The sequence below is a fragment of the Danio rerio genome, chromosome 24, assembly GCF_049306965.1.
Source record: "Danio rerio strain Tuebingen ecotype United States chromosome 24, GRCz12tu, whole genome shotgun sequence".
NCBI classification, from domain to species: Eukaryota; Metazoa; Chordata; class Actinopteri; order Cypriniformes; family Danionidae; genus Danio; species Danio rerio.
The window spans coordinates 9,518,972-9,535,929 of NC_133199.1; the positions used below are offsets into that span (position 1 = coordinate 9,518,972).

Genomic DNA, 16,958 nt, shown 5'->3' on the forward strand with positions numbered 1-16,958 from the left:
ATGTCCTTTATGTATAGTCTTTTGGCCTAAGCCCCACCGATGATGCAGGTCTCATGAAAAGGTGGCAAATACTGCCTGTAGATGAAGGCAGGGCTGAGCCAACCCCCAGCGAGAACGGGGCCCAACCTGGTGGTGGTGGTGGTGGGGAGGATGGTGGGAATTACGGTTAGGTCACCTATGATTAGCGAAGAAAATTGTTTAGACAGCTTATTTATATAACTCGCTTGATCGTAATTGGCTGCATTGATAATTATGAAAAAATGACGGCCCCTTTTAATGGGCGTGGTATACAACAGAGTTTCAGTCAACGTCATTTTCGCTCGAGAAAATTTCTACAGTAAAGCTGTACAGGTTATTCCCATATCGTATGAGAAGCACTACTCACAAAACAGATGCTTCATACACATAAATACTTGTGTAGAAATGTTTATTACTAACTTTTTTATAAACATATTTGATTATAACTGCAGATCAATGACAGTGCTAAATAGCCTACTGTAACGTCTGTAATAATATAAAATAAATAAATAAATGCAACATATATGAACACACACAGACCCTTACAGTCTCCGATATGTTACCAACTACAGAATAACTACACACAGCAGACATTTAGTGCTTATTTGGGTTCAAAAACAACACAAATTATAGCCCACAGACAGAGCAAACCTCTCATCTGTATCTTTAATCTTCAGCAGCACATGTAGCCTCTGTTAGAGAGTCATTTCATCATTCTGAGTTCATATTAGTCCAAAAGGTGGTGATAATGGCAGTTTGTTCACATTTGCTTAAACAATGTGCTCCTTTTTCCGGCATCTCCTTTGTTTTCGCGCTTCTCTCGCGGTCGTCAGTTTCTGATCGGGTTTAAAAACCACGTCAATAATCAAGCGCACGTTATTATCATCAGCACAAGAAGTTTGTTATTTCAGATATAGACGTGCGGCGAGCGCAAGCAAGAAAGCGAAACCGCTCGCGCTTCAGACTGGCTCGTGAAAAAACTAAGGGACACAGGGTAAATCTGCTCTTCTTTTTGGCTTTGTGGCTGTTCATCAAGACGGCGACAAGGTTTGTTTGAGCCCGGGTTGACCTTGGCTCATTATTATATATGTTAATGTATATACGCTGTAAAAGAACCCTCGGCTGTGTATTTCAAACATGGCAGCTCTTTTGTTTTTATTCTGGCTTGTTGCGCAAGCGAATGTCATATCTCTATCTCTGCGGGTCTAGCTCCGCCTTTTGGTACCCTTTCTCGTGTTTGGTACCCTTTTGAAAGGGTGCTGAAGAAGTGGTTCGGTTTGGTACGCTTTTTGACAGTAGACACGGCCATAAAAGCATACCAAACCGAACTGTATCGTACCACTCAGTGGAAACGGGCCATAATAGTATCTCTGGGGGCTATAAAACCACATGGAACCTTAGAATTATCCTAACTTTTCCCCCTAGCGTTGACATCGAATAGGAAATATATTTATTGGAAAATGTATTATCTTTATTTATTTATATATATATATATATATATATATATATATATATATATATATATATATATATATATATATATATATATATATATATATATATATATATATATATTGCTATCAAAAAAACATTTTCAGTTAATTCATTCATTCATTTTATTTTTAATAAATTTATTTATATAAATTATTTTATAATAATAATAATAATAATTATTATTATTATTATGTTATTGCAATAGCTTATATAGTTAATAATTTTTTAGCTATTATTATTATTATTATTACTAATAGTAGCAGTAGTAGTAGTAGTAAAATAGATATTAATATTAAATATTAATATATTTTTTTCAGAAAAAGGACATTTCACATATTTACTGTTTTTTTTTTCATTATATGAACAATACAATATTTTTTGCACAGTTGGATATGTAACGTATACAGAAGGTGACAACGGAGATGAGAATCCACGTGCAATTTAATTAAAGAGAAGTTGTGCAGTCAATGGTCAAACAGGGGCAAACAGTAGCATAAAGATAATCCAAAAAGCATAATCAAAATACAGGCAAATGATCTGGCTAGGCATCTAAGAATCAAAACGAAAAACCGACAAGGATCCTAACACAGCAAAACAAACAGGAAAAAGCTTTGCAATGTTCACTGGGCAAAAACAAGACTCCTCAAAGTGTGTGTGAATGCAGTGTATATAGTCGTAGTCTTTGATCAGCGGCCAGCTGCGTATGTAATCATCGGAGCAGGTGTGTGTGAGTTGCACATGATGGGAAATGTAGTTCATAGTGACAGAATTGTAGTCCAGGTGAAGGTACGTGTGTTTACCAGCAATCTGCAAGCCTGGATTGCTGGAGATTGTGACAGGATGTTTGTATTTACTTTTGTTGTTACACGTTGGTATAAAGAAAATTCCTAAATGTCACTTCTAAAATCTCTGTTTGATAACCTATTTTTATAATGCATATTTAAAAAAATATATATTTATTTATTTATTTAGGGCATTTATTTATCACAGTGGCACGATCACCTCACAGCAAGTAGGTCGCTGGTTCGAGCCCTGGCTAAGTCAGTTGGCATTTCTGTGTGGAGTGTGAATGTTTTCCCCTTGTTTGCGTGGGTTTTCTCCAGGTGCTTTAGTTTCCCTCACAGATCAAAGACATGCGCTGTAGGTAAATTGAATAAGATGAATTGGCCGTAGTGTATGTGTGTGAATAGGTGTTTCCCAGTGTTGGGTTGCAGCTGGAAGGGCATCCGCTGTGTAAAACATATTCTGAATTAGTTGGTGGTTCATTCCGCTGTGGCGATCCCTGATTAATAAAGGGACTAAGCCGAAAACAAAATGAATAAATGAATATTTATTTATTTACTGTAGGGTATTTACATTTAATTTAAGATGACTGAAGAAGTTATCACATTAAATAGAATAAATGAAAAGTGAACACAGTGGGGGAAAAAGTGCGAGATATATACATGTATGTAAGAGAGACACATGGAAAGAAAGAAAGATGAAGGGTAAGAAGAGAAGTCATTCTGAAGAATGTTGGAAAAATACAGCCACATTAAGAAAACAAATTTACCATGGGAGTCAATGGGTGACAGCAACCAGCATGTCTTTTAAATGTCTTAATTTGTGTCAAAGTAAATGATCATTTTTGGGTGATCTCTTTAGATCTTTAAAGTCTCGCAAGTAGCATTCAGGTACTTTGCTTCCTTTCATTCACTCTCACTGCACTTTTTCCTCATTTCCATCCTCTACTCTTAAAAAAAAAAGAGCTTTACACAGAGAGTGGATCTTTTCCCCCAGTCTGAACAATATCTCTCTTTGTGGCCCTTTCTCTTCTGTTTTCGGTGACGGAGGAAAGGTTGCTGGCTTCGCCCCTTTAGTAGAGCGCCTGAAAAAAAGAAGGGAACGTGTGAAAGAATTGCGTTAGCATGCGATGCACATCACAGAGTGAGCCCGAAGCTTCACTATAGTTCTGTTAAAATGCTGGAAGATTTGAAAAGAAGCCGAGCCGAGCTGGAAAATATGAAATGATTGTTATTCATCTCAGAGAGGTGAGAGGCTTTTGAGGTGAGGGTTGGAGAAGTGCACATTGCGTGTGTCGTACGTGAATATAGTGCAAGTGGGAGTAAAATGTTATCAAGATCATTTTCGGATAATGAGGTTGGTTGTGAAGAAGTCAATATTGTTTTTCTGTAGTGGGAGCAGCAGGTGCTAGTGTGTGGGTTGCCTGATGTGCTTTTAGCTTTTTAAGAGTGTATTATCTCATGTATCAGAGAGGTTTGATGTGTAATTGAGATCATGTGGGAAGAGATTGAGAAGGCATAGTCAGAGCTGCGTCATCTAGTTGAGCAGGGAGCTTTGTGGTTAATACTTTAGGATAAGCACGCAGGAAGGGTTTGTGATGTATTAATGAACAGTTTAGTCATTTTTAAAGCATTTCTGTGTTTTTAAAACATCAATCAGCATACTGTTTATTCATGATGAATCATCAATTACTTTGAGGTTAAATGAGGTTTGGGGGCAATTGGTATTTCATCATCTACTGCCAAAATATTTCATAATAGTTGTCAGAAGTTATTAAAAACTTTTCAACATGAGGTTGTGACTTCAAAATTATTTGAAATGTTTTATTTAGCCTGAGCTCACAAGAAAATGTAGCTATTTTATGTATCAGCAGTAAAGCAGCTATTTTGTTAGGAATTTATAAAATTTTATTCGTATGAAAAGGTAACCTTTTTTTAAAGGAGGCATGTCCCCAAACCCCACTCTAGTGGTGGGCAGAGCAAGGCTTCGTTAAAAACTGAAACAGTTAAAACAAATGTGAAAAGGCTTCGAAACGTGGGTCGACAGTGAGACGTTTTCAGGGATTGTTCTGAAACGACTTTAACAGAGAAAACGTTGAGTGAATTCAGTGATTATAACCAGACAGAATCTGCGGAGATTTTTCTGCTACTAATGCAGAGAATTTTATAAAAATAAATCTGCGGAATTATGCGACATGATTTTAGGAGGATCATAACTAAAAGCTTAATATATGAAATAAAGAAATAATAAATGTTTTACTTTATTCTTTACAATGCAAATCTGATTAAATCCAGTAATTTGGTGAACAAAGCAAGTCTTTCGTATAATCTATTTACTAAAAGACAGAAAGTATTACTTTTACAAACGGTATTGTTCACAAATCCAATTAACATTTTAATATTACAATTATTATATCATATTAATAGGCGACTCAGTGGCGCAGAAAGTAGTGCTGTCGCCTCACAGTAAGAAGGTCGCTGGTTCGAGCCTCGGCTGGGTCAGTTGGGGTTTCTGTGTGGAGTTTGCATGTTCTCCCTGCGTTTGCGTGGGTTTCCTCCGGGTGCTCCTGTTTCCCCCACAGTCCAAAGACATACAGTACAGGTGAATTGGGTAGGCTAAATTGTCGATAGTGTGAGTATGCGTGTGATGGTGTGTATGGGTTTCCAGTGATGGGTTGTGGCTCGAAGGGCATTTGTTGCATAAAACATGTGCTGGACAAGTTGGCAGTTCATTCCGCTGTGACGACCCCAGATTAATAAAGGGACTAAGTTGAAAACAGAATGAATGAATATGATAATAATATTAGTGAAGTTAATTTAAAACTGAATAAATATAAATTTACACAATTGTGACATTTACACAAGTCTGTGGATTTCTGCACGCACAGATTCTGTATGGGCCTAATTTATAAATCAAGTTGCATACACAGGATGTCAAGTGATTTAGTCGAGTGGTGTTCCTAACTGGTATGCAGATAGGTTCAAATTCAGAGTGAAGCAACTATAAGCCCATTTCACACAGTGATAACGGTAAATATTCAGAAAATTACCGAAATTACCTTACCAAATAAAAAAAAAATTAAAAAAAACTGTTTACACAGGTAAGGACATTCTGGAATTTGATTCACATCTGCAGGTAAACGCGTAAGAATGTTCTGACTGGCTAGATTAGACGCCTCACGTCAATGTGTTCTAATTATGGACCCGTTCTTTCTGGCAATTTACCTTCTGCGTTCACACAGAGCAGCATTGCAGCAAATTACCGGTAATGTTACAACTTTTTTTTTCAGAAAATTGCAGGAACTAATATACCGGTATTTTCCAAAAGGTCTCGTTCACACATGCATACCTTTCTGGAAAATTTCCAGTAATTTTCCGGAAAAGTCTGTATATGTAAAAGGGGGTATAGTATATATATGAATTTGGGTTATTGTTGCTGTTCTTGTAATGTGTTTTGTTGTAACATCGGTCTATCATTCAAACAAACTCTTTGTGAATAAATGTGGTCATGAAAGATGAACATTAATAAGAGTTATCAAATCATAATTTCTGTGGTTTTGCCAGTGGTCATACAAAGGATGAAGCTTATTGGTCAGTTCTTGTCATGTGACTCGCATTCTGAAAACTTGAGTTGTTTTCAACTGGGCTCAAGCTGTGCACCTCTAATAGAAATAACAAACTTGTGCACGGAAAAGACGTGATATGTAAACAAGGCCTCCATAATTTGGGATCTTTAGCGGTTGTTCTTCTTGCAGACAGGCTGGATTCACCTGATTTATTGACGAATGGGTTGCGCATTTATTCTTTGGCAGTTCGGGGGTCCTTCACTGGGCCTTTTCCCCTTTTCAAAGAAACTTTCCAAAGACATCTGTTTTTTACTCATTTTGCTAGCTTGTGGGTTACATTTTGCACTCAAGTGACTAAAGGCTAATTTATAGTTCTGCGTCAAGCGCAAGCGTAGGCTCCGGCGCAGCCTTTGTGGGATCACATAGCCCTTGCTGTGTCTGACATTGACGCTGATGCGCACCTCTCAAAAAATGTGATTGGTTGGCTTGGTAGCTGTGCAGAGTGTGGGTGGTGCTGAGAGCTGCAAGCCTGATGGAGGGCATGTTTACAAGTGTCGAGTCCCATGAAGGAGCTGCAGATGTTTATCTTAGTTGTTGCACATCTACCTCTGAATGAGCGCATTTTAGCTATTTGTACATTTATGTAGCATTCAGACAAAACCAAACACCCGCTAAGAAACTCGATACAGAGGAACATAACAATCTACTGCCATCTAGTGTTTCTTAAGTGTTACTGCAGAGCAACACTAACAGCATGCAGAAGTATAAATGCACGGCTATTCACAAGGCAGGCGATCACGCTGATCACTTGTAACAAAAATATACAACAGCCTTGAGATGTAACTGAGAGAATAGTCATTTTTCAAAATAAAAGATCGTTCAGACTCAGACAATAAATAAAACACAAATAATTCATAATTTCTTGTGCGCCCAGTACCAATTAATCCACAGACCAGTACCAGTTCACAGCCCCAAGGTTGGGGACCACTGCTCTAGGCTATGTGCAAATGAGTTTTCATTCAATCAAACACAGATTTGTCAGGTCTCAAAACAGTTGAGAATTCCTCGATTCTATGAATCAATTCAGTCTTGTGACCAGGGTCTTTCAAAACACTTCGGAGCAGTGTTTCAAAACGTGCACTTTCGGATCTTGACAATTTGTCAAAACCAAACCTACCCCGCCCTAACCCTACTCCTCATTGAGATATATGTAACTACTTGTACTAAAATGTAAGAATTATATAAAAAATACAAAATGTGGTGAGATTGCATTATTTCAATAAACTAATCATTAAATTACACCTAAGAATTTTTTTATTTTTTCAAAATTTTAAGAAATAGAGTGTTTCAATGCATTTTATTGACTTGAACAGTATGCACTTAGTCACAATCATAATTTGTTGGGCAGAGCGTTTATTATTCAATTATTTGATTAGTATCTATAATTAAATAATTCAATAACATAAAATAAGTGAGATTTGTGTCTAGTTATCAAATGTAAAAAGTACTAAGAATATGTAATATTATCAAAATACTTAATTGTATTGGTCGCAACACTGGTGTTCCTGATCCGCCTTGGACACAGAGTTATCTGCCTCTTCACATTGTCTATGTTCTAGAGTCTATTCCCAACTTTCTCTTGAAATACACAAATTATCAAACAACCTAATAGTTATTAACACTATGAACATTTGGCAGCAGTTTAGAAGACATTTTGGTTTTCATAGTGCCTCAATTCATATACCAATTTCCAAAAACCATTTATTCCCTCCCTCTATATTAGATCATGTTTTTGATACTTAGTCAATAAGAGGCCTAGCCACTTTAAACGATTTGTATGATAGCAATGTTTTCTCCTCCTACTCACTCCTATCAACTAAATTTGATTTCCAACAACCGTTTTCGTTTCTTTCAAGTGAGACATTTTGTTCAAAAACGTTTTTTTCCTTATCGCCCCTCTGAATCAGAGTGTGATCAATCCAAGTCAAAGACGCTTGATATATGCAATTTATGCTAGAATAACGACTTTGCTTCCATCTCCAACTGGTTTACTTACAAACACGGGAAGCAAGATCTGGGTATTGAGATTTCCGAGGACCAATGGAAAGACATTCTCAGTTTAGTTCACTCTCCATCTATTTGTGCCAGACACGGCCTACTACAATGCGAAGTACTTTATAGGACCTATTTCACTAATGCCAAACTTTCTAGAATATTTCCAGACAGAAGTGATGCCTGTAACAGATGTAAGCAGTTTCCAGCCGATTACCTTCACATGTTTTTTAACAACCTAGTGTAATATTTTTTTAAATCTTTCTCACGCTCTTAATACAATCATCGCTCCTGACCCTCTGACTGTCCTTTTTGGTTATCTTCCAACCCCAACTATACAATCATCAATACGCCATGCCATTGCCTTTACCACCTTGCTCGCCAGCCGCGCAATTCTCCTCAAATGGAAACATGTGTCTCCATCCTCAGAACACTGAATTAGGTTCTACATTGAATCTACTGTGTCTTGAGAAACTGAGACACTGTTTTATAGAAGCACTAAACTGCTTTAACAAAACATGGAGTCCCTTACTGTCTGTCATTGAGAACCTTAACATTCCAGGACCTGCTGACTAGAATTTCGAAAGGGAGAGAGACTTTGTGTTTTTTTTTTTTTTTCATTTTTCTGTATTTACCCACTTATTTTTATTTTTTATTAATTTATTATTTTTTCAGTTGGTTTATTTATTTATCTTTGTTTTGATTCATCTTTGCGTACTTATTGAAGGCCTCAGAAAATAGGGAGGGGTGGGAGATGAGAGGAATGGTGCATAAAAGGGGGTAGAAAAGTGTAAGTTTGATTTGGGAGTTCAACAGTTTTCTTGTTTTTGTTGCTATATATTTTTTATGTCATATATTTGCTGATATGACTTCTATTTTTCCTATACATTTGTACGTTTGTATATTATCTGGAAAAAATGCAATAAAAATATGAAAAAAAGTTCTAAAAATAGCACTACAATGTCTACTTACAATTAGAAATGTTACTTTGGAATCTGAGTGAAATAAATCAGATGTGCTAGAACAATTTTAAAATGTATAAACTATTATTTTTTTATTTATTTTTATTTAGTTATTTTGAGATGCTAATGGTCTAATCTAGGTCAAGGATTTATGCTAAGCTAAACTAAAAGTGTTCCCGCCAGACCCAGAGATTGACTGGATATAAAAATGATAGAACTCAACTGATTAATTCTGAGGGCTTTGTAAAATTTCTAAAAAAGAGTGGAGTGTTTCTTTAAGTGTCATAGGGCAGATCAGTTGTTTATACGAACCCAACTGTCTCTCTGTATGCAGGTTCCTCAGGATGAGTGGGGAGGCTTCTCCTCTGTGGGTCAGGATGATGAGATCCCTTGCCGGCGGATGAGGAGCGGCAGCTACATCAAGGCAATGGCCGAGGAAGACAGTGGAGACTCCGACTGTAGCCCTAAACCTTCACCCAAAGTCCAGGCACGGAGAGCGAGCTACCTGAAAGCCACCCAGCCTTCCCTTACTGAGATGACCACACTCAAGTGAGTCATTCATTGAAGAATTACCATATTGCTTACATTGTACCATATTGCTTACACTGTTTATTTTTTCCCCTTATTTCTGTTTAAAGGAGGGAAGTTTTTTTTTCAACACATTTCTAAACATAATAGTTTTAATAACTCATCTCTAATAACTGATTTATTTTATCTTTACCATGATGACGGTAAATAATATTTAACTAGACAATTTTCAAGTCACTTCTGTACAGCGTAAAGTGACATTTAAAGGCTTAACTAGGTTAATTAGGTTAACTAGGCAGGTTTGGGTAATTAGGCCAGTTATTGTATAATGACGGTTTGTTCTGTAGACAATCAAAAAAAAAAAAAAAAAATAGCTTTAAGGGGCTAATAATATTGACCTTAAAACGACTTTTTAAAAATTTAAAACTGACTTTCTCCAGAATACAAAATATTGTCAGACATACTGTCAAAATGCCCTTGCTCTATTAAACATAATTCGGGAAATATATATAAAAAAAAAATAAATAAATAAAAATCAAAGAGGGGCTAATAATTCTGACTTCAACTGTGTGTGTGTGTGTGTGTGTGTGTGTGTGTGTATATATATGTGTATGTATGTATCTATCTATGTATGTATGTATATATGTATATATGTATGTATATATATATATGTATATATATATATATGTATATATATATATATATATATATATATATATATATATATATATATATATATATATATATATATATATATATATATATATATATATATATATATATATATATATATATATRTATGTATGTATATATATATATATATATATATATATATATATATATATATGTATATATATATATATATATATATATATATATTGTATATAAAATACAATTATTAAGCACATTTTAAATGTTTGTAAGTCAAGAATTGTGCATTTGTAGCTGCAGTTATAAACTGCTTACTAACATTAATTAATGTAGAGTTAATGCTTAACAGATAATGAATTGACTATTTGCTAATGCTTAATAAATGATTTATAGTGTGTAGTTATTATAAAGTGTTACCGTATCATTAACTATACAGTTTCATGTTTCAAAACAATGAATACATTTTATTTAGATTTAGTTTGGCCAATAAAACATCCTCAAAGGTGCCACAGAATTCGAGTTTCACAATGTCGAACTAACAAAAGATATATTTATATAAGATATATTTATATAACATATAAATAGACCTTATGTCTCTTTTGGGGTGACATTAAATAGCGTTATAATTTGTTTATCTTGCATTTTCTGTACTGGTGAGCTGTCAACAGATGAGAGCTTTGTACTCATGCATGGCTGCCTGCTTTACTGAACTGCTTACTCTACCTTAAAGTCCACTGTGACCGTTATTTCATTCATACAATTTATTTTCCGCTTAGCCCTACGCCGTGGCCGTCGCTGACAAGCACCCTCAAAAGATGTAACTACACGTCGTACTAGCGCGTAATGCTCTGTGATTGGTCGGCTTGGTAGCGCTGGCGAGTGTGGGCGGGACCGAGAGCCACGCGAGCCCGATGGAGCGATTGTTTACAAGTGTGGAGTCCCGTTAAGGAGCTCCGGATGGAAAGTTTTGTTTTGTGTTTACCTCATGGTTAAAGTTGTTGCACGTCTGCCAGTTCCTGCCTCAAAATGAGCAAGTTTGAGCCACTTGTACATTTAAGGAAGCGTTCAGAAAAAACAAAACACCAGCGAAGAAACTCGACACAGAGGAACCTAAACACCTCACTGTCAACTAGCGTTTCGGAAGTGTTATTGCAGAACAACAGAAAAGTCCCGTTTTCGGAATTTAGTTTAGTTCAGCTCAGTGTGGTTTAAATTCACTGCTGAAAGTAGTTTTAAACCAAGCAAGCCATAGGCGACAGATTTAATCCCACATACAGTAGTAATTATAATATAAGCTAACGTAAGGGCAAAAACATTGTAATTTCACTAGAAAATGTTGTGGCTACCTGGTGTGTACATATTAATGATTCCATGTAAATTGGCAGAGTCTGTTTTGTTTATGATTGGCCTGTTTTTCACCTGGATTTTACAAGGAAACAAAGGTGTTTGAGGCTCATGGTATGTCTTTTTCATGTACTGCACTTATTATTCAGCTTTGCTTAGGTATATCCAGATTTCATTCTATGGCACCTTTGGGAGCAATGCTTTGGGTTATAATTCAAGTAAATAAAAAAAAAAAATCATTTTAAATCATGTTCCGCTGTGGCATCAAATGTTTTATCTGTATTTTTTAAGGTATCCTAGCAAAGTTTGAAACTCCTGTATTAAGACAAGTCAAGTCTGGAAAAGTATTAACTTGTGCATTGGAAATTAATTGTATGTACTGTATTGTGAGTACATTAAGCCACAGATGAGTTCAACAGCCAATCTGTCTGAAATTTCAATGAGTCGTTGTCTTCTCTGGGGTCATTTTAAACATGTTGTTTTATAGGCGTTTTACCCACTCCATATCTCTAAGTGCTGCTGGGATGTATCTCTGGAGACGCTGTAGTCTTGTCCTTAAAGCCAACCTCTGAACGCATGCACACGCTCCATGCAATTTCATTTAAAATCTCTTCTTGTCCTGAGACTCTTACCACTACAGTGAAATCCTTTCACTCTCCTCTTTATTAAAAATTAAACAGAACAAAGTCATTTCAAAGGGAATTTTCCTGTGCCTTTAAAGTTGCTGCCAAGTTCTTATATATTTTTCCCCGTTGCACAACATAATATTGATTGAAAATGGGCCGTAATTTTAATGCAGGGTCTGATTTTGAGTTCAGTTGTTCAAAGTTTTCTTGATATTGAAAGAAAAAATAAAGAAATTGCCAAAGCTACACAAGAAAATGACTAAAACTTCAACTTAACTGATTTATCATCTTACTATATGTCTTTATTAACTATTATATTGTAAATTAGGATTTGTCCTGATTCTCCCCTTGCATTAAAAATTAAGTAGAGCAAAGTCATTTCAAAGGGAATATTGCAAAGCCTTTAAAGTTGCTGCCAAGTTTTTTTTTTTTTTTTTCAGTTGCACACTATTTAATTAAATTAGGTCATTTTTAAAGCAGGAACTAATTTTAAGTACAATTTTTTTCATGCTTTCTTTAAAACCTCACGTGCATCTTGCTATTATAGCTGGTTTCTTTTATATTGTGACAGCATATCCTACTTGCAATGTGCTGCGAGTCACTTTTATCCCACAACCTTATTCATGAGAGCAAACTGATTTGCATTATAAAGGGAATCAGCACACACTTTTGGTTCTGTGTGTGTGTGAGAAAGCACGCTCTTGTGTGTAAACTTTGCAAACACAGCATTCGAATAATGTAAGCATCGTCCCTTTGACAACGGCGGATGCTCACCAGTTCAATGTAAGAAGTTCAGTTTTAAGAAGTTGATACTTTTTGAAGAACATTGAAGTTCACATGCATAAAATCAAAATGACTTTGTGTAAGTATGAAGATGTCACTCTTTAGGTTGCAAGGTCTGAAAGCTGTTTTGCTACAAAACAAACACAAAATTCACGTTTATAAAATATAAGCATTCAAAACTTACATTTTCTCACTTCTCTTCATATGAATCAATAAATTCAGGTAATCACAGAGCCCCTCGGCATTATATCAGATTTTCTGGCCGATCGAATACTCTAGTTTCAGGGAATAGGTATAGTTTAGATCAGTGTTTCTCGACCATGCTACTGGAGGACCACCAACATTGCATGTTTTAGATTTCTCCTTTGTCACACTCATTTCAACCACCAACTATTCAGTATCTGCTAATGATCTGAATCAGCTGTGTTTGGTTAGGGAGACATGTGCAGATGGATTCTTGTTAGTACTGTTATCTATACTCATTCATTCATTTTCCTTCGGCTTAGTCCCTATGTAATAGGGGTCGCCACAGTGGAATGAAACGCTAACTATTCTGGCATACGTTTTACGCAGCGGAAGCTCTTGCAGCTGCAACCCAATCCTGGGAAACACTCATACAACCCACACAAACACGGAAACAACATGCAAACTCCACACAGAAATGCCAACGACTTGAACCAATAACCTTCTTTGAGGTGACAGTGCTAACCACTGAGCCACCATGCCGTCCCAGTTATTGATACTATTTTTAATAGTTTGATACAAAAGATGGGAAATATGTCTCAAATTTCCACCTACGGGTAGGCTCAGAAGTCTTTTATCATCCATCCACATGGTTAATCAGCTATACTAATAGAGAAAACTCCAGTTCTACCCGGAAAACCAGGGAGAAAATAATGAATTACATTTAGTGATGAGTATTGTTTGACAAGACTATAATGAAACAGGATTTCTTTGGCATAGGCCCCGTCCATGGCTTGGTTTGTAAGGTTTTAGATCTAGCTATGTCTGCTGAGGACGAAGGCAGGGGCAGAGCCTCCTCCACACTGGACAGGGCCAACTTGGTGGTTCTGGGGAGGATGGTGGGTGAATGTTTGCGTCAGTGCCTGCAACCAACTGAATGAAATGGACAGCTTATATATTCCTTGTGTCTCTTGGCTATTGGTTGGAACTCATTGTGATAAGTGACGTGGCATTAGGTATTCCTTGTGTCTCGTGGCTATTGGTTGGAACGGATTGTGATGAGTGACGTGACATTTAGGTCTTCCTGGTAGAACTACCGCTACAAGCTACATATCCAGATTTGTTTTACATTACTGTGACAGTTGGGTTCAGGGTTAGGGTAGACGTTTTAAAAATACAATTAATCGGAAATGTAATAAATAATATAAATAATTCTCGTTAACTTCCGGCCTCAACCATAAGTGATCTATAGCTGATTAACAATGTGGATGGATGATATCCTGTCTGCGGGCTCCCATCACGCTCACCCTGAGCCTTTCCAGTGCTGCGCACCAGCCTGCCTTTGTTTGACTTTGTGCCTAATAAACTGTCCTTATTTTGCCTGCACCCCTGGTGTATTGTCTGTCCATTACAAAATGGCGGAAGAAACTAATATATAAGTTGTGTACTGATAGTTCCTGTCGAGATCTGTCAAAGTCTCATACATCAGTAGTCTTTTCTGATCCTTCCTTTAACAAACGGCTGATGAATCACCCATTGTAGGCATGTAGATTGCTGAAGCACTCCTTTCCCTCACACTTTCAATAATATCCAGGTAAGCACAGCATCTTTATGACTCATGATGACTTCAGGATCTGTTTGTCTTTGCTGGTGTGTTAGTGGGCGGGGCCGCAGGTTTAAATTTTCCCAGGTTTTGCGCGCGCAACAATTTGGCGGGGCTTTTTTTTTCATAGGCACGTCATGCCTAAACCTCTAAAGACTCATTATCAAGACGATTCATTCGAATGACTGTGAGTTGACTCTAACTTTAAATGACTTAAAATAATAAAGCAGAATGTGAGTAAAGCAATGTAAACCTTTGAAATGTTTTTCAGTCAGTACTAAATTAATTAAAGAACGGCAATTTTCATTTACAGAACTTTATTTTTAGATTTTCGAAAGTAGCTTGAAAGTAATATCAGTAGCAATCTGATTACTTTATACATAATTAGTAATGTAATCAGATTTTAATTTTCAAGTAGTAATTTGTGATTTCTGGTCAATTTTTTAGTAATTTACCTAACACTGCTTATAATACTGCTAATAGATGACTGTGGGATATTTAGTAGTGAGGAAATATCACGAATGGACTTCACAGTATCTTTTGTTTGTAGCCTTTATAATGTAAAATGCAATGCAGTTTGGGTGTAAATCTGAAACAAAGAAAATCAGCATCTTAAAAACTCTCCCTAAAATAACACATCCTATTCCTCATGTGCATGAGCGCATTCAAATAAACATTTTTAACTCTTGAGACACTCCTTGCTAGTGTGTAGGCAATGGTGAACACTGTTCAGGGATCTTGTGATGCGCTCTTTATATTTTTCTTCTTGACTAGAAGTGACACGTCATTGAATATTTATAATCCGAGCATTGTGCCTTAAACTCGAACACGGGCACACACATACATGAAACTGTGCTAATAAATAATGCATATTAAAAGAAGTGGAAATCTATAAACCTAGATCCCACATAAATGTACTCTCTTTTTAGACACACAGTGGTATAATAGACATATACACACTCATGGTGTGCCTAAATGCAAGTACCAAGAAAAGAAAATATACATTGTGTTATGTAATAAACATGCAATCCCCTGAGGCCTGTGCTCATTATAGACAGATTCCCTTCATTTCCGCAAAACATTTTCACAGATCAGGGATCTGAGTCATTTCCATTTTTTTATGCAGTCTTTTAGTTTTAGTGACGTTTCAGTCAAGACACATGGTCAATATTTATTATTTACTTGTTTTACTTTGATTTAAAAAGACAATGTGCTAATCTGTAAAAGCAACATTAGCAACTAATTATTATAAATCATGGTGGCTCAGTGGTTAGCACTGTGGCCTCACTGCAAGAAGGTTGCTGATTCGAGTCGTAGCTGGGTCAGTTGATATTTCTGTGTGGAGTTTGCATGTTCTCCCATTCGTGTGGGCTTCCTCCGGGTGCTCCAGTTTCCCCCACAGTCCAAAGACATGCGCTATGAGTAAATTGAACAGACTAAAATGGCCGTAGTGTACAGTATGTGTGTGTGATTGAGTGTGTATGGATGTTTTCCAGTACTAGGTTGCAGCTGAAAGAGCATCCGCTGTGTAAGACATATCCTGAATAAGTTGGCACTCATTCCACTGTGGCAACTCCTGATTAATAAAGGACCTAAGCTGAAGGAAAATGAATATTATAACTCCTCTTACTGTAAATGAACTAGCATTGCAGTTTAATTAACGAAATATTACATAAATATACTGACATAACATGATTTGACAACTTAAACAACATATAAAATGTAAAAATCACCTTTAGTAAAATGAGCTGTAATGAGAACATGAATATTGTCCTATTCTCTGTAAAATCTAATTTTATATGCGTCCTTCCTCACAATATCTTGTTGTTTTTCATCGTTCGCTGCTTTAATTGATTTCATCCGCTGTCATCTCTCCCTCTACATCTATTCTTGTACTTTTTCTACAGCCTTTCCTCTTTGTTTTTCTTCCTCTCTCTCTCTCTCTCTCTCTCTCTCTCTCTTTCCATTCCTCACTCCAGTGAAGAATGACTAATGTGTGTTTTTCTTGCTGTAACTGCATACTATTTTAAGAGCCACATCCATAATTAAGATTGACTCGACCTGGAGGGATAGAATGTGTGTTTGTGTGTGTGTGTGTGTGTGTGTGTGAGTGTGTGTGTTCAAGTTTTAATGAAATATGAACGGAAATGCAAGGACCTTATTGTCCACCGTCTTGTTAATTAACTAAATAACTAATTGTTTATGTAGCTCACATTTACATTGGTCACAGATACACAGCTGAAAATGATTTGCCCTCCTGTGAATTTTTTTCTTCTTTTTCAAATATTTCTTAAATGGTATTTCACAGAGCAAGGAAATATTGCTCTGTTTAAGGGAGTATAAGGGAAATATAGGGTATTTGCTAT

General features: G+C 36.3%; 1 protein-coding gene across 32 annotated transcripts in view; it reads left to right on the top strand.

Moving 5' to 3' along the window:
* dlgap1b (discs, large (Drosophila) homolog-associated protein 1b) overlaps nucleotides 1-16,958 on the top strand; it is a 235,535-nt gene that overhangs the window by 133,225 nt on the left and 85,352 nt on the right. For 28 of the 32 annotated variants that reach the window (XR_012399713.1, XM_073941562.1, XM_073941556.1 and 25 more), the window contains one exon: nucleotides 9,209-9,423. Coding sequence is in view for 31 of the 32 variants with exons in the window: in XM_073941562.1 (XP_073797663.1) it covers nucleotides 9,209-9,423 (215 nt within the window). In the remaining variant the exon portion in view is untranslated. Of the gene's footprint in view, nucleotides 1-3,289; nucleotides 3,543-9,208; nucleotides 9,424-16,958 lie in introns of those variants that run through there. The other 4 variants (XM_073941572.1, XM_068217158.2, XM_073941571.1 and 1 more) reach the window with 2 other exon arrangements.